This window comes from Mirounga leonina, unplaced genomic scaffold (genome assembly GCF_011800145.1).
Source record: "Mirounga leonina isolate KUSES-001 unplaced genomic scaffold, KU_Mleo_1.0 Mir_201, whole genome shotgun sequence".
Lineage (NCBI taxonomy): Eukaryota > Metazoa > Chordata > Mammalia > Carnivora > Phocidae > Mirounga > Mirounga leonina.
In genome coordinates this window covers 13287128-13313038 of record NW_023270504.1, presented here as the reverse complement: position 1 = coordinate 13313038, position 25911 = coordinate 13287128, and the positions used below count along the sequence as shown (strand labels likewise).

General features: G+C 37.0%; 1 protein-coding gene across 1 annotated transcript in view; it reads left to right on the top strand.

Annotated features, from left to right (window-relative positions):
- PDE3A (phosphodiesterase 3A) overlaps nt 1-25911 on the top strand; it is a 320879-nt gene that overhangs the window by 252233 nt on the left and 42735 nt on the right. The window contains exons 3-5 of the mRNA XM_035028117.1: nt 5517-5774; nt 7702-7856; nt 13312-13436. Of these exons, the coding sequence (XP_034884008.1) occupies nt 5517-5774; nt 7702-7856; nt 13312-13436 (538 nt within the window). The remainder of the gene's footprint in view (nt 1-5516; nt 5775-7701; nt 7857-13311; nt 13437-25911) is intronic.

Genomic DNA, 25911 nt, shown 5'->3' with positions numbered 1-25911 from the left:
ATCTTCCACTTCTAAGCAGGGATGTATGTAATCTATTTGACTAAGTTATCAGTTTAATCTTTGCTTCAAAATATGTAGGAAGAAGAGCTATAACTTGACTGTTCATGGTGCTGCCTCCGACAGAATTCATCAGGAATTAGATGCATTACCTTCAGCCCACTTTCTACACCAAATAGCCTCCCTGATCATTTTGAATAGCAAATTGTTGTTGACCTCAATTTTCCCAGTCCCTTTCTGATTTGTCCTCTGAGCATCTTCTCGTTCTTTAAACGAAATGGTGTTTGTTGGCTTCTTTGTTTTCATTCACCTTGTTCCTGTAGTTATTTCCTAAAACTGTTTAACAATTATTCCTTTTAGAAATTCCCCATTTCTGAATAATAATTTGACAGAAACCCAAACACAGTGCTGCAGTAAATAATCCGGCATGTTACTTAAAGATATATGATTTTATTTTACATACATGCTGTTAGTAATTTGATTACATGAATTTATTTGTTGGAATTTTTCAAAATTTGCCTCTGAGGGTAATTTAGAAGCTTGGGTGCCCTTCACAAAGGGCACATCCTTTCTGACCACTACACATATTCAAAGCTTTCCCTTTTATCATACTAATAGTGTAATTTCAGAGTTTTAGCACAGCAGTAGTAAGAGTGAAAACAAATTTCCTATAATTGAGTTAATACATGCGTATTCTAGGAGTTATGTTTAATGGTGTTTATAAGTGTATTTGTTATTATTTCTTTAACTTCTTATGTATAACTCCAGATTTTCCCGGCCTTTGGTTTACAATGAGTAAAGTAACTTGGAAGCAACTAGATCATATTATATAGCAAGGCATCTATGTATTCACATCCTAGAGATGGTAAAGTAGACTGGACGGAGATAATGGGGAGAAGGGAAAATATTTTAAAAACTGGGCGCTTTGAAAAGTGGTGGATTTACCAAGGGAATCAGTTATTTTTGGTTTAACATATAAAACCACACTTTCCTCACTGTCTATCAGACTTAAATTCCAGATTTTCTATTTAAAGGTAGCGATCCAAATTTGGTTGTCATTTAAATAATGTTCAGGGAATTATACTTGCATCTTCTTAAACGTTAAATATAAATATTATAAGGAGAGCTTGCAAAGTAGAATGTCTTATATTGCTTGGTCCCTTTAAAAAAAAAAAAAAAGGAAAAGATTTGTTTTAGCTCTACCATAAAAAGACTCAACTGTGGTTTTATGCTTTAGTATAGTTCATTACTGCACTCAAAGATGATTTCAGGCTGTTAGCTTAAGACTTTCCTTTAAAGTGGCTTTCATATAAACTTAACCTTTACTATGTATTCACTAAGATTTCACCAGTTAAATGGAATATTTCTGAGTATTTATTGGTATACTTAGAAATTTAGTTACATTATTTTCAAAGTTGGATAGGGTATGGCAATACCCTCCGTGTGAGTCACTCTTTTTCGTATTTTGTATCATCTGAGGAAAAAACTCTGCTATCAACCAAAGCCCTTCTCCCCTAAAATTCCTTAATAGTTACTCCTTGGACTCTCCTGTGTCTTTATAACTTGACTGCTGCTTATTGAAATAGGGGCCCATCTGTCATGTGTGGTTAGTCTTGGCAATTTTGTGGCAAGCAAATCTGATTGTTGGTTTTAGATTTTATGCCTCATTGAAGCCTTTAGTTATTTGAGCCAAAAAGTGGTGATAACTTCTATGTGTGATGCAACTTTTGACCGTTGTACAGTTCTAGTCTTGAATCAGAAAGCCAGTATAGCAAAGACCTGATTTCATTCCCGTATTAAGTATACCTCGTTAAAGTATACTTTTTCAATAGTAAAAATGTCCACTTTGGTTTCTTAGCCAATTCCAGTATGGATCATTTACTTCTTACTGGCATGAATATTGCTTTGTTTTTGCTTGAAGACCTTTGCCTTGGCCAAAGCTCTGGCATAAATAGCATTAAAATACATAATGTGCTTCTTTTCTAAATTCTTACATAGCACTAACAATGACTTAGGAGATTGAGTTTTCAGTTCTGTTTGCATTTTAAAGTTCCTTTAAAAATTTTTAATATTTGTTTTTTCTGAGTATATCAGAAATGCATCTAGTACTTAAAAAAGAAAATGTTATTTAAAAATCATAAAATTAGAGTATTATAAAAAAGACTTGTTCTCTCACCAATAATTCATTAAAAGTTTTCATTCAGATTATCAGTGAACATGCTCTACTAGGTTTGTAAATTTTGTATAGCAAGAACATTTTGAGAAAGCCTCTTTAATTATTAATTATTGGAACATAAGCTGTTGATGTCACTGTCAGAAAGTCTGAAAAAGTTATGTCCTAAAAACAGTTTGACTTAAATTGTCATTTTTTAAGTGGATGGATAGGAATAAATATTACTCTTTCAGAGGGTCACGCTGAGTGAATTTTTTAGAAGCATCATAATTAGGGGTGCAATTGAAAATACGTGTTTCCAAAAGGGAATGTTAACTTAGTTTGGTGGCATTTCTCATGAACATTTTTGAAGTTGACAATGTAGGTACATAGGTGAAGTATGCATGATTGTGTATCCGAAAACTATTAACATTACACTTGAATTTTTATGTCGGTCCATAATAGATATTTAGGCATCTAAACAGGGAAGAGCATGGCACAGAGAGCACATAAAGCATTAAATAATTACAGATATATTTAGGAACATAAGATAAAAAAGAATTTTTTATCTTATTTTGGTGTACTGGCTCAGCACTTAAGCTCTAGAACCAGAGTATTTGTTTGCGGTCTGATGTTTCCCTATTCCAGCTATCTGATTAGGATTCTGGCAGGTTATCTTTTACTAATAAAACTGAAGTTAGTAAATGAAGTACTTTGTAGACTTGTGCTGAGCAAATGTTGCTGTCACTGTGATTATGATGGTTACTATTATTATTCCATGGTAAAAGACATAACTGTTCCATATCATATCTTTACAGAAAAATTTATCCATTACTTATAGTGGTCTAAGGCTATATATCTTTGTGTATTTTGGGTGTTTTCATAATTTTTATATTTTTCCAATTATAGAAAATAATACATACTCACTTTTTTGATGGCATATTTTTCCCCACCAGTGAACAATATGTGTTTTTTCAAGTAATCGTTTATAGATCTACCCAAATCTTTTAAAAAACTATATACCACCTTATAATATAGTTATACTACAACTTTCTTTGTATCATTTTTTCTATCGATGTGCATTTATGGCTGAGTTCTCTGGTTGTTGTCAGAGAGCTATTGCTCTTTATGTCTTTGTCCTCATATTTTTACATCTTGCAGTTTTTCTTTACATGTCTGTCAACATTGTTTTCCTGGATCATAGAGTATATACATTTAAGTGACAAATTGATAGACTCAGAAAAATGCCCTTTCACAAACACTGGGTTATTTTGACTCACTGCTCACTTACCCAAACTATTACTAATACTTGGTGCTATCAATCCTTTATTATTTTGCCACTTTGATGAGTAAAAGTTTTCATTATATTAATTTGTATTTTAAATATTAGGCAGGCAAGTAGCTTTTTATACATTTGATTATTTACATTTTGTTTAGGTTGTCTATTCATTCCTTTTATCCAAATTTGTCTTTCATTGATTTTTTTTTTAGAAGCTCTTCATTTGGATATGTTTTGTCTTCTCTGTGAGACAAATATTTTCTCACTGTTTTTTTTCCTTTGCTTATGGTATATTTTCTTATGTAGGAGCTTATGCCTTTAGTCAGATCTGTCATATATTTCATTGACAGTTTATGAATTCATATTATTTTTTAACATTCCCATGTTATAACTTACTCCGTTATTTTCTTATAATAAGTTTATAATCTTATATGTTTAAATTTTTCATCTCTCTGTAGTTTATTTTTAAGTCTGTTGTGAGAGAATGACTAAACTTTTCTTCTAAATACATAGCCAAACTTCTAACAGCCTTTTATTGAAAAACTCCAGAATTGTAATTATTATTTATACCATTATCAGTATTGAGCACTTATAGTTGTCAACACAGTATTGAGTGCTTTACGTATATTACCCCATTTAATTCTTAGAATTACCTTCTGAAGCTGGTGCTATTACTGTATCCACTTTATAGATGCAGAAATCACAGCACAGAATCTTAGTGACTTGCCGGAGATCATGCAGCTAGAAAGTGGTAGGGTTAGGAGACAGGATTTAGACGTAAGTAGCCTAGTTCCAGCATCTGCACCCTGATCGCTAACTGCAGTTATGGAGTTATGTGGATTCCTCATGCCTCATACTGTGGCAATGTTCCAGCATTAATGTTCTTCTATATGCTGTCTTGAAGCTTCTTCTACCCTCTTGGCCTTGACTCTGCCCATACTCTCCCTTGCTCTCATGCCTTCCTGCCGGCATTCTGGCCTGAGCAGCCGAGTGGGGAGCAATCCTGTCCTCTGTTTTTTGTGCTTTTCCTTTCTTCAGCAAATAGAGAGTAATGACTGTCAGTCTGATAGGCAGTTTAGAAAATATGACAGATGTGCCACAAAATACCAGAACTAAAATTGCTATTCTTACCAACCACAAGAAGAGGGATAACATGTGAATCTGATCAAAAGTCAAAGGCTTTTTGGGCCTATCTCTAATATTAGAGTAATTACCATAGGGGTGCCTGGGTGGCTCAGTCAGTTAAGCATCTGCCTTCGGCTCAGGTCATGATCCCAGGGTCCTGGGACTGACCCCAAGTTGGGCTCTTGCTCAGCGGGGAGTCTGCTTCTCCCTCTCTTTGCCCCTCCCCCTCGTGTGCTCGCTCTCTCTTTCAGGTGAATAAATAAAATCTTAAAAAAAAAAATAACTACAATATACCAGGCTTAAAAGACTTAAATTACTTTAAAATTTTACTAAAAATTACTAAACATTAAAACATTACTAAAATTAAAAGTTTACAGTATATTAATGTTAAACTTTTAGAATGAAATTTCTAAATAATATGCATTAAAATGTTGAGCTCTTCATAAGGAGTGGCTGATAGTTTTTTTCAGTTCTCTGAAACTTCTTGCCTTTTTTTTTTTTTAAGATTTATTTATTTGAGAGAGAGAGAGCACAAGTGGGGGCAGAGGGAGAGGGAAAATCTCAAGCAGGCTCCCCACTGAACGAGGAGCCAAATGCAGGGCTCCATCTCCCAACCCTGAGAACACGACCTGAGCTGATAACCAAGAGTCAGAGGCTTAACTGACTGAGCTGCCCAGGTGCCCCAACTTCTTGACTTCCAAAAACTAGTGTTTATCTTTTTAATTTCTTCAAATATGTCCTACCCCTCTCCAAGTTCTAACATCAAAAAAACATTCCAGGAACACAAAAATGGCAAAAGCCATGGCAAATTTTGGCAAAATTTGAAACAGAAATGTGATTTGAATGTTCCTTTACTACAACCTGAAAGAGTCAATCAGCCCATTTTTTGGAAAGAGCCCCATTTTAGTGTGTGTGCCTCAGCTTCAGGCCTTTTCTCACTTGTTCCTCTGTTTGGTGTCTCAGTCTTCAGGAACCAGTATTACTGTGGATATTGCCGTGATGGGTGAGGCTCATGGCCTCATTACCGACCTCCTGGCAGACCCTTCACTGCCCCCCAACGTGTGCACATCCTTGAGGGCAGTGAGCAACCTGCTCAACACCCAGCTCACCTTCCAGGCTATTCACAAGCCCCGCATGAATCCTGTTGTTTCCTTCAGTGAAAATTACACCTGTTCTGATTCTGAGGAAAGCTCTGAAAAAGACAAGCTGGCTATTCCCAAGGTAGGTATTAATGACCTATCCCTGCAAAGGTTAAATCTTTTCTTTTGCCTTCTAGGTCTGTTTCTTGTTACCCTCAAACCCAGATGCAGAGTCATGTCAGTGACTCAGTGAAGATGTGTTGATCATGGTGATCAAAGTAATAATTTAAACATAAAGACTTAAACATAGCTTTCTGTAAATGAAAGTTTTACCTTTTTTTAATTCCGACTTTGAAGAAGTTTTTATGTCTATATGTCAGGCTCTGTTTTGTGGGATAGGGATTTAGCAGTGAGGGGCGGGGGGCAGGCAAAAGTCCCTGCTCCCATTCTAGTGTGGGTTCTTTTTAAAATCCCTTGCCCTCTGAAATCCAGAGATCCGCTGCTCATGGTTTCTTTGTGTGATATCATTCACAGTGCCCTCCTGGCTTTCCCAAATCCAAGAAGTTTTGAACTCAAACAGTTTTAATTGATTTTGGATTGCTTAAAGTAAAAGATGGCCTTAGTGATTTGTAAATTCCTTCTTTTTATGTGTAAGATATAAGAGTTTTACAAATGTAAGCTGTAGGAAATGGGATCCTATACCCAGCTTAGACCTTGCATTAATTGAAAACGGGTTGTTTTAAAGACTGAAAACAAATCAGAATTTAAGTCCTCTCCAGCACATCCTGCACGGTTATCTGTTTGGTAAACAGGCATCTGTCCTCTCAAGCTGGTGGTCAGTCAGTAACACCCATGAATTAGCTGTTGTGAGTCTCTTATCTGAGGAATGTGTGTTTCGCACAACTTTGTCAATTAGGTATTTACATGATTCTTTTTGAACATCTTAGTCTCTGAGAAAGCTATGGCTAAGCATGATGTGACAGTCAAGGAATGGAGAGAGATTAACTGGTTCCATTCAGCCTCAAAATAGACATGAAGTTAGTGAGATTTTCAGGCATCAGTCCTGGTATTTACAGTGCTTGACCTTTTCTCTTACTATTGAATTACTTTCAAAGATGCATATTCAGATCTTTAAGAAATACGGGAAACTAGTATCTGAGCTATTCTTGAACCTCAAGGTGCCATATACTTCTCAAAAGCTTTTGTTATCTTCAGGAGGCCAGGATGCATCTTTGAAAAGAATGTCTACATGATTGGTCTGCTAGGAATAGCTAGCCACAAATAAAAATGGATTGAGCTTCTACTTATTATAACCATATTGCTGTAGTTGTATCAGAAGAATACCTTCACTTTAATTTTTAAGGTGAAGACCCTCTTTAGAGGGCTGGTGTTCATCCTGGTAAGCTCAGAATCTTGCCTCTCTAACATTGATGCCACATATCCTGTTTGGGATATCATAGGAGAAGAAATAGTAATGAGAGGGTTGCAGGTCAACCAGCAGACTCTTCTGTTAAGAAGAGTTGGTACTGATGATATTACGCTTATGCCTGATGTCTAAGTCTTGCTAGCCACAAGAAAAGTGGTGCATTTTGTGAGTTACACTCTTAGATTCAGCTCCTGCCTTTTGCAAATCAAGAAATTAAAATTATATTAATAAACACTTTGGTATGGAGACTGTTTTGCAAGATGATAAAAATCAATCCATGCCCCAAACAGATGACTTTGAGGGAAAACTTTTGCTCATAATAACTAATATAATACATGGATAAGCGTGTATATCCCATTGAACTGATAAAGTTTTAAGTTTTCCCAAAGGTTCTCCCAAAGGTAAGTGACTTTCATTCCTATAATTCCATATTACAATCATCATGTAAATGAAGATCCCCAAATGTTAATTTTATAATATTCTTTTATTGAACTCCTGAGCACCCACTTTTCAGACAGGTAATATTCAGCCAATATGGTTTAATAAATTCACTTCCAATTAAAAACCCATTTTCTTCCATTGTATTTTATAATGAGTGATCAAAAATATGCTTGGTGATAAAATCAACACTCCTCCTTCCTAGCGCCTGAGAAGGAGTTTGCCTCCTGGTTTGTTGAGACGGGTTTCATCAACTTGGACAACCACCACCTCAGCCACAGGCCTACCCACTTTGGAGCCTGCCCCAGTACGGAGGGACCGGAGCACTAGCATCAAACTGCATGAAGCATCTTCATCAAGGTTAGGCTATGCTCCTGTTGGTTTCACATCTCTTAGAGAAGTTACTTGCCAAAAGGAATTATAAATTACAGAGGGAAAGTGGCCCAACCAGTTATGTTTGGTTGGAGGCCAGCTTTGAAAATGAAGAAGGTATATGCTTTAAATGCAAAGCACTCTGTGGATTAACATCAGATAATTAGGCTTAAATTGTGTTGCTTGGTCTTAAATATAAATGGAAACCGTGACTTGGGGTGATGCCTGCCAGGGTGAGAGGATGGGAAGAGGTGAGCAAGCCCAGAGTAGTGGTGAGCTAGATTTTATCTAGACTGTGATTGATATTGAGATTCTGAAATCAAAGGCATCCAACCTGACATCTGCAAATTGTTTTTAGATTCCCCCCAGCCCGCCAGATCAGTTCTCCTACATTATATGAAAGGCGAAAGATCAGATCAAAAAGTAGATTGTCATCCTAAGAGCATCTGGATATGTTCAAACATTTGGTAATCTAAAGTTTATTTAGAGCACAAATTGGTGTTTGCCAGAAACAGGAGCTGGGGGTGGGGTGGGGTGTGCCAAATGGGTAAAGGGGGTCAAAAGGTACAAACTTTCAGCTTTAAATAATTGTCACAGGGATATAACATACAGCATGGTGACTATAGTTAATAATGCTGCATCGCACATTTGGAAGTAGCTGAGAGTAATCTTAAAAGTCCTCATCACCAGAAAAATATTTTTGTAACTGTGTGGTGATCGATGCTACTAGACTTATTTTGTTGATTATCTCATAATATATGCAAATATCGAATCACTATATTGTACACCTGAAACTAATATGTCAATTATATCTTAATTTAAAAATAGAACAAACTTTATTTAGCATATTAATTACAATTTTACAGCGTGATTTAAGTCAGAATTACCAAAGCTAAAGGAAAGACAGCGTTAAGATCTAGAAAGATTTTTTTTTTTTAAAGATTTTATTTATTTATTTGACAGAGACACAATGAGAGAGGGAACACAAGCAGGGGGAACGGGAGAGGGAGAAGCAGGCTTCCCGCTGAGCAGGGAGCCCTATACGGGGCTCGATCCCAGGACCCTGGGATCATGACCTGAGCCGAAGGCAGAAGCTTAACGACTGAGCCACCCAGGAGCCCCTAGAGGACAACTTTTTAGAAAAAGATTTTATTTATTTATTTGACAGAGACACAGCGAGAGAGGGAACACAAGCATCAGGGAGAGGGAGAGGGAGAGGGAGAAGCAGGCTTCCCATGGAGCAGGGAGCCCGATGCGGGGCTCGATCCCAGGACCCTGGGATCATGACCTGAGCCAAAGGCAGACACTTATCAACTGAGCCACCCAGGTGCCCCAAGATCTAGAAAGAATTTTGGAGGAAACACCGTTGTGTTTGTCCTTTTCTAGTTAGAATAAAAATAGCATGCTTTATATGAATTCAATAATTTTGAGAACATTTCCCATATGATTTCAGGTTTTTGAAATATTTGCATCAGCTTTATTAAATGACCTAATGACTGAAAAATAACCACATCTTTGTTGAACTCCATGATGGCAATATTAGAAGTAATTTTCTCCTGATCTTGGGCTTGAATATAAATAAAGCACCATTTTGAGACTGGCAGAGAAATGGAAACATTTCAAATCATGAGTTTAATGATCACTAACTTTTCTTGCTTTGCCATTTAAAAATACGTGTAACTGGTTTCTTCCATATTAACTTGGATAATCTAATGAACCTGTAGAATCAGAAGCAAACCCAAATGATTCTTTCTTTCACGTATCAGTGTACTTTCACTCCATCTGATTACCTGGGCTTTTGTAAAATGTCAAACGCCACCACAGGAGAAGGTTACCTAATCTGTTTCGTGGACTTTTCCTGAAGGTCGAAATTATAGGTCATTAGTGATATTTTCCTCTGAAAATATTGACCATTATCAGTGTCTACAGCAGCAAATACTGATAAGTGATAGTGGATCCTCATTAAATACTTGTTCCTTAAGAAAATGAATTTTGTTCTCAGCGTATATCTTTAGAGAGGCTATTTTACCAACACACCTTGTCAAGATTTCTGTCATAGAATAGTTAATGCTCCGTGATTTCCTTAACATACAATGACTCTGCCAAAAATCCATTTGTGCATAAACGTCTCCTTTCTTTCTGTAATCATTTGTTACTTCTGGTCAAATCTCATTTCTCGTACATTTTTCTTCTTAGTTAAATGACATTAGGGACTGTAATTGAAATTATCACGAAGAAGGTTTCAAGAACTTTTATGAGCTTAACTCCCAGGGATCCTGTCATCCTGCTTGATGAAATAAATGCTCATAATCAAATATTTTCAAAATAGATAAGGAAGAGCGTCCAATCCCACGCATTTTCTTTGTCCAAGAAATACTTACAGCTGTCTTGCCTGAGGATACGTTTTCCCCTGTCTAATTTAATTCCTTATTTCACTGTCCTATAAATGTCCTGTTTATAAAATCTGAAAATGATACAAATTTTCACCATTATGAAGAAATGAAATTCATTCTGAAGAACTGGAGGGGAAACCATATATAAGTGGCAATGGTACCACCATTAAATACAACTGGTTTTGGTTGACTCCTTCTTTGTCACGGGGGAAAACAGTGGAAAGATAGCCACAGATCACCTCCAGCCCTGAGTGTAAACCAAAGTTAAAACCTCCACTTAGGAGACCGATTGGTAACACTACTGATTGATTTCAAAACTGATTTGAGGTTTAGCCCTTGTAGTTTTTTTCCCATCAGCCCTTTTGTTTCTTCCTTTCTTCCTGTGTGTCTTTCTCTTGAGGACTTTGAGGACTGCAGTGATCAAAAGAACAAGAGAGGGAAGTGAAAATTAGGAGCAGCCCTCAGCTTACATGCCCTTTGCTATTTAGCTGGCTGACTCCTGGGTAGTTTTAACTACAGCTGCATAGGAAGGACACTGGACTGAAGAACAGAAGGACCTTGGCCCTGCCACCCAGAGATGCATGTCCTGAGGAGCAGGTCCTTGTCTGAGCCTAGGTACCCACTGCAAGGAATCCTTAGGAGAAGGGAACTGTGGCACAGTGGGGAGGTAGAAGCATTAGGTAGAAGCATACCAGTAGGTACTTCAGAAAAAATAGGCTTGAGATAAATCAAAAAGTCTGAAATAAATCATACTCTAGTCATTCCAGCTCAGCCTTGGAACTGTCCCCTGCCTCTGTATGGTAGGCAGAAAGGAGGCTGTAAACTTGGTTTAAAAACAAACAACAACAACAAAAAACCTCAGGATCTGGTAAGACTTTTCAGACCTAGGATGACGTTGTTACGAGTAGAACTAAGATTATCAAATCTACTTTTGTGGAAGGGGATTGAGATCTTCCACAGAAGACATGTAGAAAATTTTCCCTTTTTCAGAATGAAGTGACTAAGTAAAGGTTTCCCTAAGCTACTTTGATCTCCAATACCCAAATTATTACATACATATTCATGAGATCTAAACAGGAATCAAGAAGGTGAGGGTCAATACAAAGCTGAAAATTGTCGCAAGGATCACAGAAAGCAATATATTCTAAAATGCCAGGAAATTATAATGCAAATACACATACACACATCTATCTATCTACATATACATAAATATATCGAGTTATTGTTTTATTAATGTGTATTTTAATAAATTAATATTATATGAAGAAGGAATATATAATTTCCCATCTATTAAAGGTACTCTACTTTATAAAACTTTTCAAAATTAACATATTTATATGTTTGTATTAAAAAAGGAATAGGCATTTTTCAGGCTAGCCTTCATAATAGAACTTTTTGTGATATTAATTAAATACATAACTATAATAAAATGCAGTTAATATTAAGGTGTTTTCTTTTAAAAGTCTACATAGAAAAGTAATAACCTACTCACTGTATTATGTACTAAGAAATTAAAACTCCTAGGTCACATGTATACTGCAGAAAATTTTTTCACAGTAAATCTTGTAAGTCATTCAGTCCAGCAAAAGAAGTTGAAAGGGAACAGCGCTGTAAGGAAGCAGTTAGTGTAGTTATCTATCCAGGTTCCAAGTTTTATTTGATTTCATTGTTTCCAAGTTCTAGGCATTTTTGAAATAAATGGCTAGAATGAGATTTCAAGAAGAATATGAAACCAATATTATTTAGTGTGCTTTTCTTCATTGGTAATTGCTGGAGTTCATTCTGTATTTCAAATGTCTTTTTTTTATTATTTATATTTATTTTATTATTTATTTTATAAACTGTTAGTAGAATTAGGAGAAAAGATGAGTTTTTAAATGCCTGAGTCAACAGTTGAAAAATATGAAAAGGAAAATGAGAAGAGATGAGGTAACATATTTGTCAGAGTGTTAAATTGAACTCAACACAAGTTACAGATCTGATTCATTCCTAAATTTACTAATAGTCAGAGGATATGGGCTATAGCAAAGCACATGCTCCGCATTCTTCCCTTCAAGAGGTATGAAACAGTGCAGCACCCTAAAAAAGTCCTTCTATTCCAAATTAGCACATGTCCTAGTTTATATTTAACATGCAGACTTCTAAGCAATGCATGCATAGTGTTGCTTGAGCAGAGGAAGCCATTTTGGTTATGGGACAGCTTTAAATTATTCTATTGATTATACATCTTACATGACAAATATTGCAGATAAATTTTGGTGTGGAACACCTTCAAAATTTATATCCTCTTAATTACATGGGTGTGTAACGTTCTCCTCCCCAACCTTCCATAGATCCATTAATTCCAGATTTATTTACAATAATAACCAAGGATATCCTGATAAAAGCACTTTCTAGATGAAGACTCACTGTCCATTACCTTTCTCCCAGTAAATAGTATCAGTGTGTTTATCAGCAGGGTCCATCAATAGCATATCTACAAGGGGATTTGGCTCATCATCCCTTTCTTTCCAGGGTATTGCCAGTAAAAGAAATTGTAGGCTAAAAGCCTATTGCTAACCCTTCCTTCATAAGAAAATACTGCAAAGAATATTGTCTTTGAATATTTCATAAGCACTTAATTTTTTAACTTAGATACAACAAGAATAATAAATAGTAAAGAGCATAAAGGGAGCATCATGACATTCATAACTAATGTAGGTTCCCCTGCATCTTAACTAATACATTTATCAAGGTTTAGAAGATCTTTGAGGAACATGATTACAGTAATACAGTAAGAATTGTCTGGTTCCTACTAACTGGATAAATAGGAAAGTTCTTTCCTCTTTTATCAACCCAGTATGTTTGAGGCCTAACTTGTCTCCCTGCAGCAGAAACTGAGCTCAGATAACTTATTCTTTCATTTGGAAGTAAAGTGGTCCTGTCACTGAACCTGGACCGTGACTCAGATTGGCAAACCGATTATGGAAATGGTGATTGCATTCTGGCAAGATCTATCCCAATAACTGATGAATAATTTCTTCATTTTTCTTTATGCTCTGTCTTTATAGTGCTGTTAGTCCTGATTCTTGGAATAACCCAGTGATGATGACCCTCACCAAAAGCAGATCCTTCACTTCATCCTATGCTGTTTCTGCAGCTAACCATGTAAACTCAAAAAAGCCAAATCGACCAGGTTAGTAATATGTTGGGTAAAGAGTTCATACTCACTGAGTGTGTAGTCATGGAATAAACTAAATCTTAAGTGGTGAAACAAGATTCTGAGGATCCATACTTGGATGTGTTTGGTTTGACTGTTCTAAGAAGAAAAAGCCTCAATAACTAATTAGTTCCTTAAATTTCCACTTTATGTGATGATATAGATTCTTTCAAGTTTGCTATGCTAGATACCCTGTCTTAAACTTACTGGATGAGTAGGAAATCAGTGTCACCATTTACGATAACCTCTGGAAGCATCATCTTATAATGTAAAAGCTAATGATGTACTTCCCAAATTTCAGTTTTATTTTTAGTGTTTGTTAAAATTATCTTTCAGGAGTTCAAGGGAATGCTTCATTTACTCTAATTTACTAGTTTTTTCAAAGCAACTCTTTATGCCACTCACCCCCTCATATATATATATATATATATGTGTGTGTATATATACACACACACACATATAAGGCTTAATGAACATTACCAAAGAGCAGAGAAGACCAGATAAGTCTTTGGAAAACCAAATTATTTTTAATGGTGACTGTCAATGATGCAGTCCTAACAGTATCATACTTTCTGGAGGAAGATTTAAGCGAAGTTAGCACTTAAATGATTCCAAGCCTTCAGTGTATATATATATATACACACTGAAGTGTGAAGGCTATATATATATATAGTGTGTGTGTGTGTGTATATATATATATACTGAAAGGAAGAGGTATTTAAATTTGGAGAAAATACAGTTCAGGATCTTTGAGAGCCCTTTGGAAAAGCCCACAGGTCAACAACCAAAAGACCCACCATTACAGTGGGCAGGAGGTTTTCCTTGCCTTAAAGTTTGCTACAAAATGAAATTTGATGTGATTTCTCCCATCTGGGATGATATCTGGGATCTTTCTAGATTTATATAGATTTCTTTGATAGATTTAGATCAATATCTAAATATCGATATCAAAATTAAGAGCAGTAAAATTTCAGGTAGAAAGTGAATGATTTAGATAAAGAATACTTCATTTAATCAGAATCTGTGCTGACTCAAAACTAGAATATAGTTTGGGGCGCCTGGGTGGCTCAGTCGTTAAGCGTCTGCCTTCGGCTCAGATCATGATCCCAGGGTCCTGGGATCGAGCCCCGCATCGGGCTCCCGCTCCACGGGAAGCCTGCTTCTCCCTCTCCCACTCCCCCTGCTTGTGTTCCCTCTCTCGCTGTATCTCTCTCTGTCAAATAAATAAAATCTTTAAAAAAAAAAAAACTGGAATATAGTTTTTGTCTGATTCTGTTGCCAGATTGCCCCCTCCTAGAATCTCACGTGAGAGTCTGGGGTATTTATTATGACTTCTTCTTCTTGGAATGTTCTGACTCGAAGTTTTTACCTCTGAGCAGTGTAGAAAACTCTAATGAGATTTTCAGTAGCTTCCTGCTTATGTTCTTAATCTTCTGCCTTTATACAGCTTAAGAATTTTCCAAATGGCTCCAGGGAAAAACCACCCCCTTCTCACTGGGCTGTTAGTTATTCATGTTCTGGCTACCATGGCGGCAGTCCCAAACTCCAGTTTTTGTGTCATTAGCCTCGTGACATTGCTAAAATTTCTGCTGACTTGCTTCCCTAATAGCTGCATCCTTCTGCCTAGATTCTTAGCCTTTTGCTCCATGCTAATAATGGTCAGTAAATAATACTGTGAAGGGAAGAACAGTTCATAGGACTTTGGCTCACCCTTTTGGGGGTATCTTATTTCTGCTCTCTCTGGGAACCTAGTCCCTCTGAATTGTTTTGCCTTGAAAGCTTTTTTTTTAAGTCAACTTTTCTTCTTCTTCTTGAAGAAGCATGGATTTATTATAAACTACCACATCATAGCCAGAAGCAGAAGTCCTCAAAATGGCGACGAGTCTATGAGGGTTAGAGAAATGGTACTCACGTTCATTCCACTAATATTTCAGGACACCACCTTGAAATATAAACTTTTCATTTTAGAGGAAGTACAACTCTTCTGTTGTTTCTTACCTCTAGAAAATTTAGTACTTTCTTTCCCCTTTGATCATCTACTTTATGTTGGTGACTCTTCCTTGGAATCATTTAAGTGCTAACTTCACTTAAATCTTCCTCCAGAAAGTATGATACTGTCAGGATTGCATCATTGACAGTCACCATTAAAAATAATTTGGTTTTCCAAAGACTTATCTGGTCCTCTCTGCTCTTTGGTAATGTTCATTAAGCCTTATAACTTAGAAGTTATTAATGACCTGAGAAGTAGGATTGTGGTTTCAGTCAGGGCCAAGAACAGGACAATGTGGGCAAATACTTAAACTGGGTGGCCCTGAGGGCAAATGCAGATTACCTCAGTAATACGGAGACTCATCTGGGACTCCATCAAGATGGAAAGCACCACCATTTAAGGGCCATGAGACTTCAAACAAATTTGCAGCTTACAACCAAGATCACTAAACACCATGAGATAGAAACAAACAACAAACAAAAGCAATTTTACAGATCTCTAAAATGGTTGAGATATTTAAATGCTAAAATATTTACATACTTTAATTCTAAAATATACAAATATTTAAAGAAAAATATGTCATAAAAAGTAACAGTAGAGAGAGAGAGAGCGTGAGCAGGGGAGGGGCAGAGAGGGGCAGAGAGAAGACGTAATTGCAGAGCAGCTAAATATAACTTCTGGAAATGTAATCAAGGAAATACTATAGGTTAAATGGAATAATAGACTCCTGGAGGGAGAAATAGTAAACTGGGGAGCAGAGAATGTGAAGAAATTACCCAGAATGTGGCATAGATGAGAAACAGGAAGATGTAAAAGATTTTTTAAAAATATAAGAAAGATCCAATATAATATAATCATAGTTTTAGTAGAGGATAGGGGATATAAACTGAGGAGAAGCAGAGTAAAGAAAAAAAAAATTTACACATAGACACAAAATAGCAAAACTACACAACACCATATTAAAAAAAAAAATCTTACAGTCAGCCAAAGAAAAAGGAAATTTCAGAGAACACAGGTCAGTCTGAGAGCAGAACTGTCTAATATAAAGGGCATCAGAACACAGTAGAATCACTTTCTTCAAAGTTCTGAGAGAACGTAATAGCCTGAAATTGTGCATCTTGCACATCTTTCTCACAGTAATATAGGAATGAACTAAGACATTTTCAGAAAGTCAAAACTTTACCACCTGCCAAATCTTAACTGAAGGAGTTTATGATGGATGTATTCAAGAAAGAAAAGTAGTAGCAGAGAAGAGGTCTGAGACCTAATAAAAATAGTAAATAAATTTGAAAACCGTGAGTTTATCAAACAAATATTATAGGCAGAAATCATAACATTTCTAGATTTGTAGGTATTTTTATTTTTTACTTCTAAATTTTTTTAATTTTTAAAAATTTTCTTTACTTTTTTTTTTTTTTTAAGAGAGAGAGAGAGCGTGAGCAGGGAAGGGGCAGAGAGGGGCAGAGAGAGAGGGAGAGAATCTTAAGCAGGCTCCATGCCCAGTGTGGCCGACCCCAATGTGGGGCTCAATCTCATGACTCTGAGATGATGACCTGAGCCGAAAGAAACAGTTGGACGCTTAACTGACTGAGCCACAGAGGTGCCCTGGTATTTTTTTCTTTTTAATTTTTAAGGAAAGAATTAAAATATCAAACATAATATGTAACTCAAGGGATGAAATATGAATTTCAATGTTCTATGTTCTTGTGGGAACTGAAGCATAGAAAGTAAGTTGTCCAAGCTCACACAATTAGTCCTGAATCCTTTCTTTTGTTCTAATGATTTTATACTAGAAAATATTGAGGACAACAAACTGAAGTAACTTAAAATTAGGATTTTTTTGGTCCTGTCCTTGACCAAGTACATGATAATGGAAGGATTTGGTTTTGTGTCTCTCAGTTCCTTCATTTAGGTAAGAAAATTAAAATTATTAAAATAACCAACATGGGGCGCCTGGATGGCTCAGTTGGTTAAGCAACTGCCTTCGGCTTAGGTCATGATCCTGGAGTCCCTGGATTGAGTCCTGCATCAGGCTCCCTGCTCGGCAGGGAGCCTGCTTCTCCCTCTGACCCTCCCCCCTCTCATGTGCGCTCTCTCTCTCTCTCATTCTGTCTCAAATAAATAAATAAAATCTTTACCAAAAAAAATAAATAAAATAAAATAACCAACATGGTAAAGTCAAGAAGCTGAAAATTGTGCTGGTTTTGGCAGCACATATACTAAAATCGGTGTACAAATATTGAATCATTGTACACCTGAAAGTAACATGCCATGTCAATTAAAAAAAGAACCTGAAAATTATAGTTAGTGCATTCCCTGGAAATAACGGGGCAAATAATGGAATGGGCATGAAGAACAGCCTCATTTTTCTGTGTCCTACTCTTCAATTCATACAACTGTAGCCAAGAAGGAACGAACTGTAAAAGAAAAAAAAAAAATGTCTGTGTAACATACCCCAAAGGCAGATGATAGAAATTAGAATAGGCATGGTGAGAGCCTCACTCATTAAGTACATAAGGTATCCCCATCGTGATTACTTGGGAGGGGATTTTGCATTGTGACATATTTAGACTGCTGTCACAGAAGAGCTAAATGTTTATAAAATAACCTATATCGTATGCATGCTGAATTCGACTAAACAAATCCCTGAAAGTCTACCAAAAGGGAAGAAAGCCCATCAAGAATCAGAGAGCTGAAATTCTGTTACAGTTCTTCCTGATCCGATGGGCTCTGCTGTTTTGAATCCTTTTGTTTTTCCTGCAGTGATGGCATGTTGGTGCTGTTTGGGCTAAGGAAGTGTGCTGTGTTTGATGTGGTTGACTGTGATGTCTATGATGTGGAAGGGAGCCAGGGAAAGCCTCTTTCTGTGGCAAAGAGTATAAGGAAGCGGAACCTAAATAAAGTGTGAAGGGAGCTGGAGGAGGAAAGTAAGAAGCGATGGGCAAAAGAGGTAGGGGGATGCAAGCATAGAGAATAAACACAGGTACACATTTACACAGGTAAATGGCCTGTTTCCAGAGGGGACTCATGAAATCTATTCTTTGCACAAGGCAAGTGAAACAGTGTATCCTCTAGCTCAATCAGCATTAATTTAAATAGTTGAAACAAACCCAATTATTATGCAATTGTGAATATGAAATAAATGGGTAAAATCACATAGGAGTCCTTTGATTAAAGTGTAAAAACAGGATATTTAAATATAATTTACATTTTTAATCTTGCCTTTTTATTATGAGCCACTGACAATGCAGAGCTGCCTTTGTCATTCTGCTTTTAAAACTCCTCCAGTTTATACTTACTGCATTTGCAGTAGACCCTTCCCAGATTCTTTTAATTTTTATAAGATTCTTATAATCCTCTTAGAGTGATTACAGATCTCTATACACCTGCAAGTTAGACTGAGTGTTTCCTACAGAAAATTTGAAATGAGAGAGAACTTTAATTATGGCAGTGTGTGTGTGTATGGGGGTGTTTTGTGTTTCTTTTTGCATTCTCCATAGGGGTCGATACATTTTCTGTTTTGGAAAAATATTAGGGCTGTCCATTTTACTGAGGACATAGAAAAGAGACATGCATTTATTAGACATGCTGGTTCCTTTCTTGTTCAATTAAAATTAAACTGAGAGAGTTTTACAGAACAAAACAGATGGATTCAATTAAATAATTTTCCTCCAGTATTGTTTATCATCTCCCTTTAATTGTCCATAGTTCCTAGTGTCTTGACACATTTTCTCATGCTCTCAGAAGCAAGGAATTAAAGACTGAATTATTCAAAGGAGTTGGTATTTTAGAATTTTCAAGTTACATTTTAAATTTTTTTATTTCTAAAATGCTTTGATTTTAAGTATTTTTACATTAGGGCAGTTTGAGTCATTCAGAAATTTATATTTTATAAGCTATGTCTTTTTCCTAGAGTCTCTTAAAATTACTAAAATATGAAGTGATAAATAAAATTGAGAGAATACATATTTATTTGAATCCTCCCCCGCCACGTGTGTGCATGTGTAAATGTGTGAATATGCAGCATGAAATTGGATGAGACTCCAAAGCTCATAAAGTTAATCCTTCTAACTTTATACATGATTACATTTAAAACAACCTAGAATATAATTTGTTCTTGAAGACTTGCAAAAAGGGTATTTCTCCTGTTTCCTTGGAATATCCTCTTCCTGCATCTGAGATAATTTTATTTGTAGTGTATCCTTTCTAGAAATAGTGTATATGGTTATTTTCAGCACTTACATCTCTCTTTCTACTGGACGACTAACAACATAAATATGTACCCATTTTCTGTAACATTGCTAATGCTGTTTTAAAAACTTAAAGATAATATACACTGGATGAAACAGTAGTTTGGTTTGGGAAAAAAGGAATTTATATGCTTAGACCTTTATCTTCTCACCTACAGTATAAAAATTCCCTGCTTTTCCCCCCAGTTTTATTGAGAAATAATTGACATACATCCCTGTATAAGTTTAAGGCATACAGCAAGAGGGTTTGATTTACATATATTGTGAAATTATTACCACCATTATTAGGTTAAAACAACATCCATCTTCTCATTATAGATATAATAAGAAAAGAAAGACAAGAGAAAGAAAAAATGTTCTTCTTGTGATTAGAACTCATACAGTTTACACTCTTAATGACTTTCCTGTATATCATACAGCAGTGTTAGCTGTAGTCTTCATGTTGTACCTTACATCCCTAATAGCTATTTATCTTATAACTGAAAGTTTGTGCCTTTTGATTCCTTTCCTCTAATTCCCCTTTCCCCCACCCCCTGCCTCTGGTAACCACAGTCTGATCTCTTTTTCTGTGAGTTTGGTGTTTTTGTTTTTGTTTTAAAGCTTCCACATGTAAGTGAGAACACACAGTATTTGTCTTTCTCTTACTTATTTCACTTAGCATTTACCACATTAGCATAGGATTTCCTTACTTTTTTATGGCTGAATGATATTTAATTATACGTATGTGTGTATATATATATACAACAACTATGTGTATATATATAAAACAACTTATTTATCCATTCATCCATTGACGGACACTTAGGTTGTGTCTTGGCTATTGTAAATACTACTACAGCGAACATGTGGGCACAGTTTTGTTTTGTTTTGTTTTGAGTTAGTGTTTTCATTTCCTTCAGATATATTTCTGGAAATAGAATTGCTGGATATTATGATAGTTCTATTTTTAATTTTTAAAGGATCCTCCATACTGTTTTCCAAAGTGCAGCACCAGTTTACATTCTCATCAACAGTGCACAAGAGTTCCTTTTTCTCCACATCTATGCCAGCATTTATTTTTTGTCTTTTTGATGGTGGCCATTCTAACAGGCATGGGTGATACCTCATCGGGGTTTGAATTTGCATTTCCCTGATGACTAGTGATGCTGAGCATCTTTTCATGTACCCATTGACCTTTCGTATATCTCCTTTGGTAAAATGTTTATTCAGATACTTTGTCCATTTATCTGGGTTGTTTGTTTGCTAATGAGTTATATGAGTTCTTCATATATTTTGGATATGACCTCTTATCAGATATATGATTTGCAAATATTTTTTCCCATTCCATAGTTTGTCTTTTCACTTTATTGATAGTTTCTTTTGTTGTGCAGAAGCTTTTTAGTTTGTAGCTCCACTTATTTATGTTTTGATTGTATTGCTTGTGCGTTAGGTGTCCTATTCAACAAATCATTACCAAAACCCATGTAACTTTTCAGAGAACCACCTCTTAGTTTGATTAATCTTTTCTATGGTTTTCCTTTTCTCTACTTGATTTGTTTCTGCTCTATATTATTTCCTACATTTTGCTCACTTTGAGTTCAGTTTGTTCTTTAGTTCCTAAGATGTAGATTTAATTTTTTATTTGGGATCTTTCTTAAGGTAGGCATTTGTGCTATGAACTTCCCCATCAGGACTGCGTTTGCTGTAACCCACAATTTCTGTTATGTTGTGTTTCCATTTGTCTTAAACTTTTTTTTTTTCTTTTTCATGTTTTTCTTTGATCCATTGATTGTTCAGGAAGCTATTGTTTAATCTCCCTGTGTTTGTGAATTTTCCAGTCTTCCTCTTGTTACTGATTTCTAGGTTTGTATTATTGTGGTCAGAGAAGATACTTGGTATGATTTCAATCTTCTTGAATTTGCCAAGACTTGTTTTGTGGCCTAACATGGTCTATCCTAGAAAACGTTCTATGTGTGCTTGAGAAGAATGTGTATTCTGCTATTGTTGGGTGGAGTATTCTGTATATGTCTGTTGGGTCCATTTGTTCTATAGTAGTTGTGCAAATTTGCTGTTTCCTTATTGATTCTCTCTCTGGTTGATCTATCTATTGTGGACAGTGGGGTATTAAAGTCCCCAGCTATTACTGTATTACATTTTATTTCTTCTTATAGCTCTGTTAGTTTTTGCTTTATGTATTTAGATGCTCCAATGTTGAGTGCATAAATATTTATAATTGTTATATCTTCTTGCTGCAGTGACCCTTTTCTCATTATAGATATTCTTTGTTCTTTTTACCATTTTTAGTTAAAGTCTATTTTGTCTGATATAAGTATTGCTACTCCTGGTTTTTTGGGGGTTAACATTTCCTTGAAATGTCTTTTTTCTTCCCTTTCAGTCTATTGCGTCTTTAAGGCTAAAGTGAGTCTCTTTAAGACAACATGTTGTTGGATCTTCTTTTTTTATCCACTCAGCCATTCTGTGTCTTTTAATTGGAGATTTTAATCGTTTACATTTAAAGCATTTATTGATATAGATAGGGTAGGGACTTACTATTGCCATTTTGTTCATTGCTTTCTGGTCGTTCTGTAGTTGTGTTGTTCCTGTTAGTGGTGTCATATTCACCTGATTTTTTGTGATCTTTGATATGTTATGTTGGTGTCTACGCATTTGAGTGATCAGGTTTCTTTTCCAGACTTTGCAGAGACAGTTCTTCACCAGTCAGCTCAGTTTGTTTCTAGGCATGCCTCCTGATAATGTCCTTAGGCAGGTAGGGCCTACCCTTGCGTCTATTTTTGGGTGAGGCAAATGTTCAAGCTCTAAGGTTGGGAGTCAGGGGGTGTGCCACTGGCTAAGAACAGTTGGACGGGGCTGCTGGCTTGGTTCCCTACCCACCTGAAACTGTAGGTTGGGCTCTGCAGTGCCTTGATTCTCTGGTCAGGCTTACCAGATGGTCAGGACTGGTACTGTATTCAGTAATAGCAGGGTTATGAATCAGTTTCCCTGCCCTGGCAGGGACCCAAGAGCTGTGCAGCTTGTTGTGTGGGGACCTGAATCAGGCTGGATTGTGCATTGAATTCTCTAGTTCCATGAGGCCATCAGCTTTGCTCTGAAGATGGGAGAACCCACAGGCTGTGCTCTCTGTTCAAGTGCCATTGTACATAAGGCCATCGATGGGTTATGCAGCTTCCCAGGTGCTCTGGTTAGGTTCCCTGGTCAGACAGGCTATAGGTTGTATCGGTAATGAGTGGGGCTACAAGTTAGATTCCCTGCCTGGGCACAGCAGGAGAAGCAGCTCTAAAGCCAACAAAGCTGGTTGTTTGTTGTCTTAACTTAAGCTGCCCCACACCCCAAGCTCCTTTACCAAACAGGCCTTTGTTCTGAAAGCCATCACCGGCCCATCTTTCAGTTCTAGTGCAGACCACACAGCTTCCAGGAGTTGGTCAGCTGGGGCTAAAAGACACTCTGCTGTGGGTGGGGCTATGTCTCAGCTCCCTGCTGGGCAGGAGGGGGAGGGGTCACTCCAGCTACTTTCTGTTTCCCAAGCAGGTTCTCAGGTAGACAGGGGCTAGGAGCTACCCTCAGCCTTAACTCTGAATTAATCCCCCTGCCAGTACATAGGATGGGGACACTCCACACCCTATACTGGCTTTGTTCTGGCTGTTCCACGCTGCCCTCCCCCTTCTTGGCTCAAGGACCGCTGGACCTCACAGCTTCTGGGAATTGTCACCAATCCTTTTGGTCAGATGGACCTGGGAGACACTCTCCACAGTGGGTGAGGCTATGATTTACCTCCTTGCCTGGGTATGAGCATACTGGGCTATAGGGCTGACAAAACTCCTTGCTTAAGAATCTGAATCAGACATATCTGTACCCACCAAGTTCACTGATCAGTGTGTGCCTCCAACTTGGTTCTGCAGATGAGCAGCGCTGCTGGTTGAGATTACTATTTGGGCACTGCAGGTATGAACTTGGTCTGCCAAGATCTATGTCCTGGTTGTTGCAAACCCCTACCCCTTTATCCATCACTGTCAGATTCCCAGTGGTGGAACCTCACAGATGCCCCTGTAATCCCCATGGTGTAGATCAGAATAGGGACTCCTACAAAGCAACCCACAATTTTTTGGGGGGGGTGCTTGTTATCCTCTTGGGTATCCTCAGAGGCTCAGGGGAGACTTCTCCACGCAGTGTTGTGCTGGCTGGGGGTGTGGCAGTGTGGTCAACTTGTGGTCTCTTCTCTTTACCCTGTCTTGGTCTCTGTGGTGCAGGGGCATGCTTCAGCCTCACCCCCATGTTCCAGGACTCTCTCAGTGGTGTCTTGTTCTTGAGTAGTTGTTCGTTGCTCTTATGAGGGAAAGCTAAGTCGGGCACATCCTATGTTGCCATCTTGGTGACTGAGAGCAAATATTCCTCTTTTCATAGTTGTTGCCAAGACTCATGCTTGTTAAAAGTGTTCAAAGTATGTAGACTAACAGTACTACAGAAGCAAAGTGCTTTTCCTCTGTTACAAGGTTTATTTTAAATTTCATCCCAGGCAGTAAGTTTGGAGTCTTAAGGCCTGCTATTTGTTTAAATTTAGTTAATCCATGAGTTCCAAGAACTCTAATCATTGAGGGGATTTTTAAATTCATATTTAAGAGTGAATTGCATTTCTCTGAGACTATCAGCTGGCAGCTACGAAGAATTAGCAACGAAAAAAATCACTTCTCTCATAAATTGCCTTTAGAAAATATGTTGTGTTAAGACAGATATAGAGACTGTTCCCATAGGCTTTGATCTATTAAAAAAAAAAGTGGTAGAAGACTTTCAAAAATTCACAATTAACTATCAAAATAATTAAAGAATTGCCTGAAGCAATGCCTATCAGAAGTCTCTTTTTCAAAATAAACAACAATTAAAGTCTTGCCTTGGCCTCTCAGCCCTCTACAGCCTTGTCCAGCAGCTTCTCTGGCCACGTTCCCTGCCCCTCTTTCCCCTTCGCTAAACTGCACCCACACTGACCTCCCGATTAACCCTCTGACACCCTCCAGGTGGGTCCTTCTTTCTGGAACATGCTTCCCCCAATACTTGTCTAAATGTCTTATTTCACCAAGCCTCTGTTCAAATTTTACCCCTAGAGCATTTCTGTTCTCTGTTCTATATTCTCTACAGTATTTTTCTTTAGAAACTTATAAATACCTGGGTTTCTTTTCTTTTTTTTATTTAAATTCAATTAGCCAACATATCGTAGTAGTACATCATTAGTTTCAGATGTAGAGTTCAGTAATTCATCAGTTGTGTATAACACCCAGTGCTCATCACATCACGTGCCCTCTTTAATGCCCATCACCCAGCTACCCCATCCCCCCACCCACCTCCCCTTCCACAACCCTCAGTTTGTTTCCTGGAGTCCAGAGTCTCTCATGGTTCGGCTCCCTCTCTGATTTCTTCCCATTCAGTTTTCCCTCCCTTCCCCTATGATCCTCTGTGCTGTTTCTTATATTCCTCATATGAGTGAAACCATATGATGATTGTCTTTCTCTGACTGACTTATTTCACTTAGCATAATACCTTCCAGTTCCATCCATGTGGATGCAAATGGTAGGTATTAATCCTTTCTGATGCCTGAGTAATAGTCCATTGTATATCTTTTCCTTTTATCCTTCCTTCTCCTCCTTCTTTCTCTTTTTCCTTCCTTTTCCTCCTCTTCCACCTCTTTTTTAAGTTTCTAACTCCTCCAAGAGAATGGAAGCTCCATGACAGCAGGGAATGTGTTATTGTCACCATAGTATCCTTAGTCTCTGGAAGGGGGCACACAATCAATATTTGTTGAACAAATAGATCATTACTCTGTGCAGATACTTTCTTTATACAACGTTGCACCCTCAGCCCATTCCTTAATGTTGACACTGCTTTCCTAAGATTATCTGAAGACTCAATTGGCCATAATCTAACAAATAGTCTGAATTAGACTAGCCCTTTCCTACCTTTTTCCATCAGAGCCTGATGTGTTATTTGTAAAATAATATGTGTGAATACAATAATGTTACTGGGCAGTGGAGAAATGGGAAGGGATTTAGAGCTTGATGAAAATTTTATTTCCTTCCTTTTGTAAAATTACAATGAAATCTAATTATAAAATATTAGAGATCATATTAAAAATTGAATGCATTCTGAAGCTTCCAAATAAAATATTCAAAAAAAATTATAACCATTAGCACTTCGCAGGGCTCCTGTAACCCACTTTGTTGCGCAC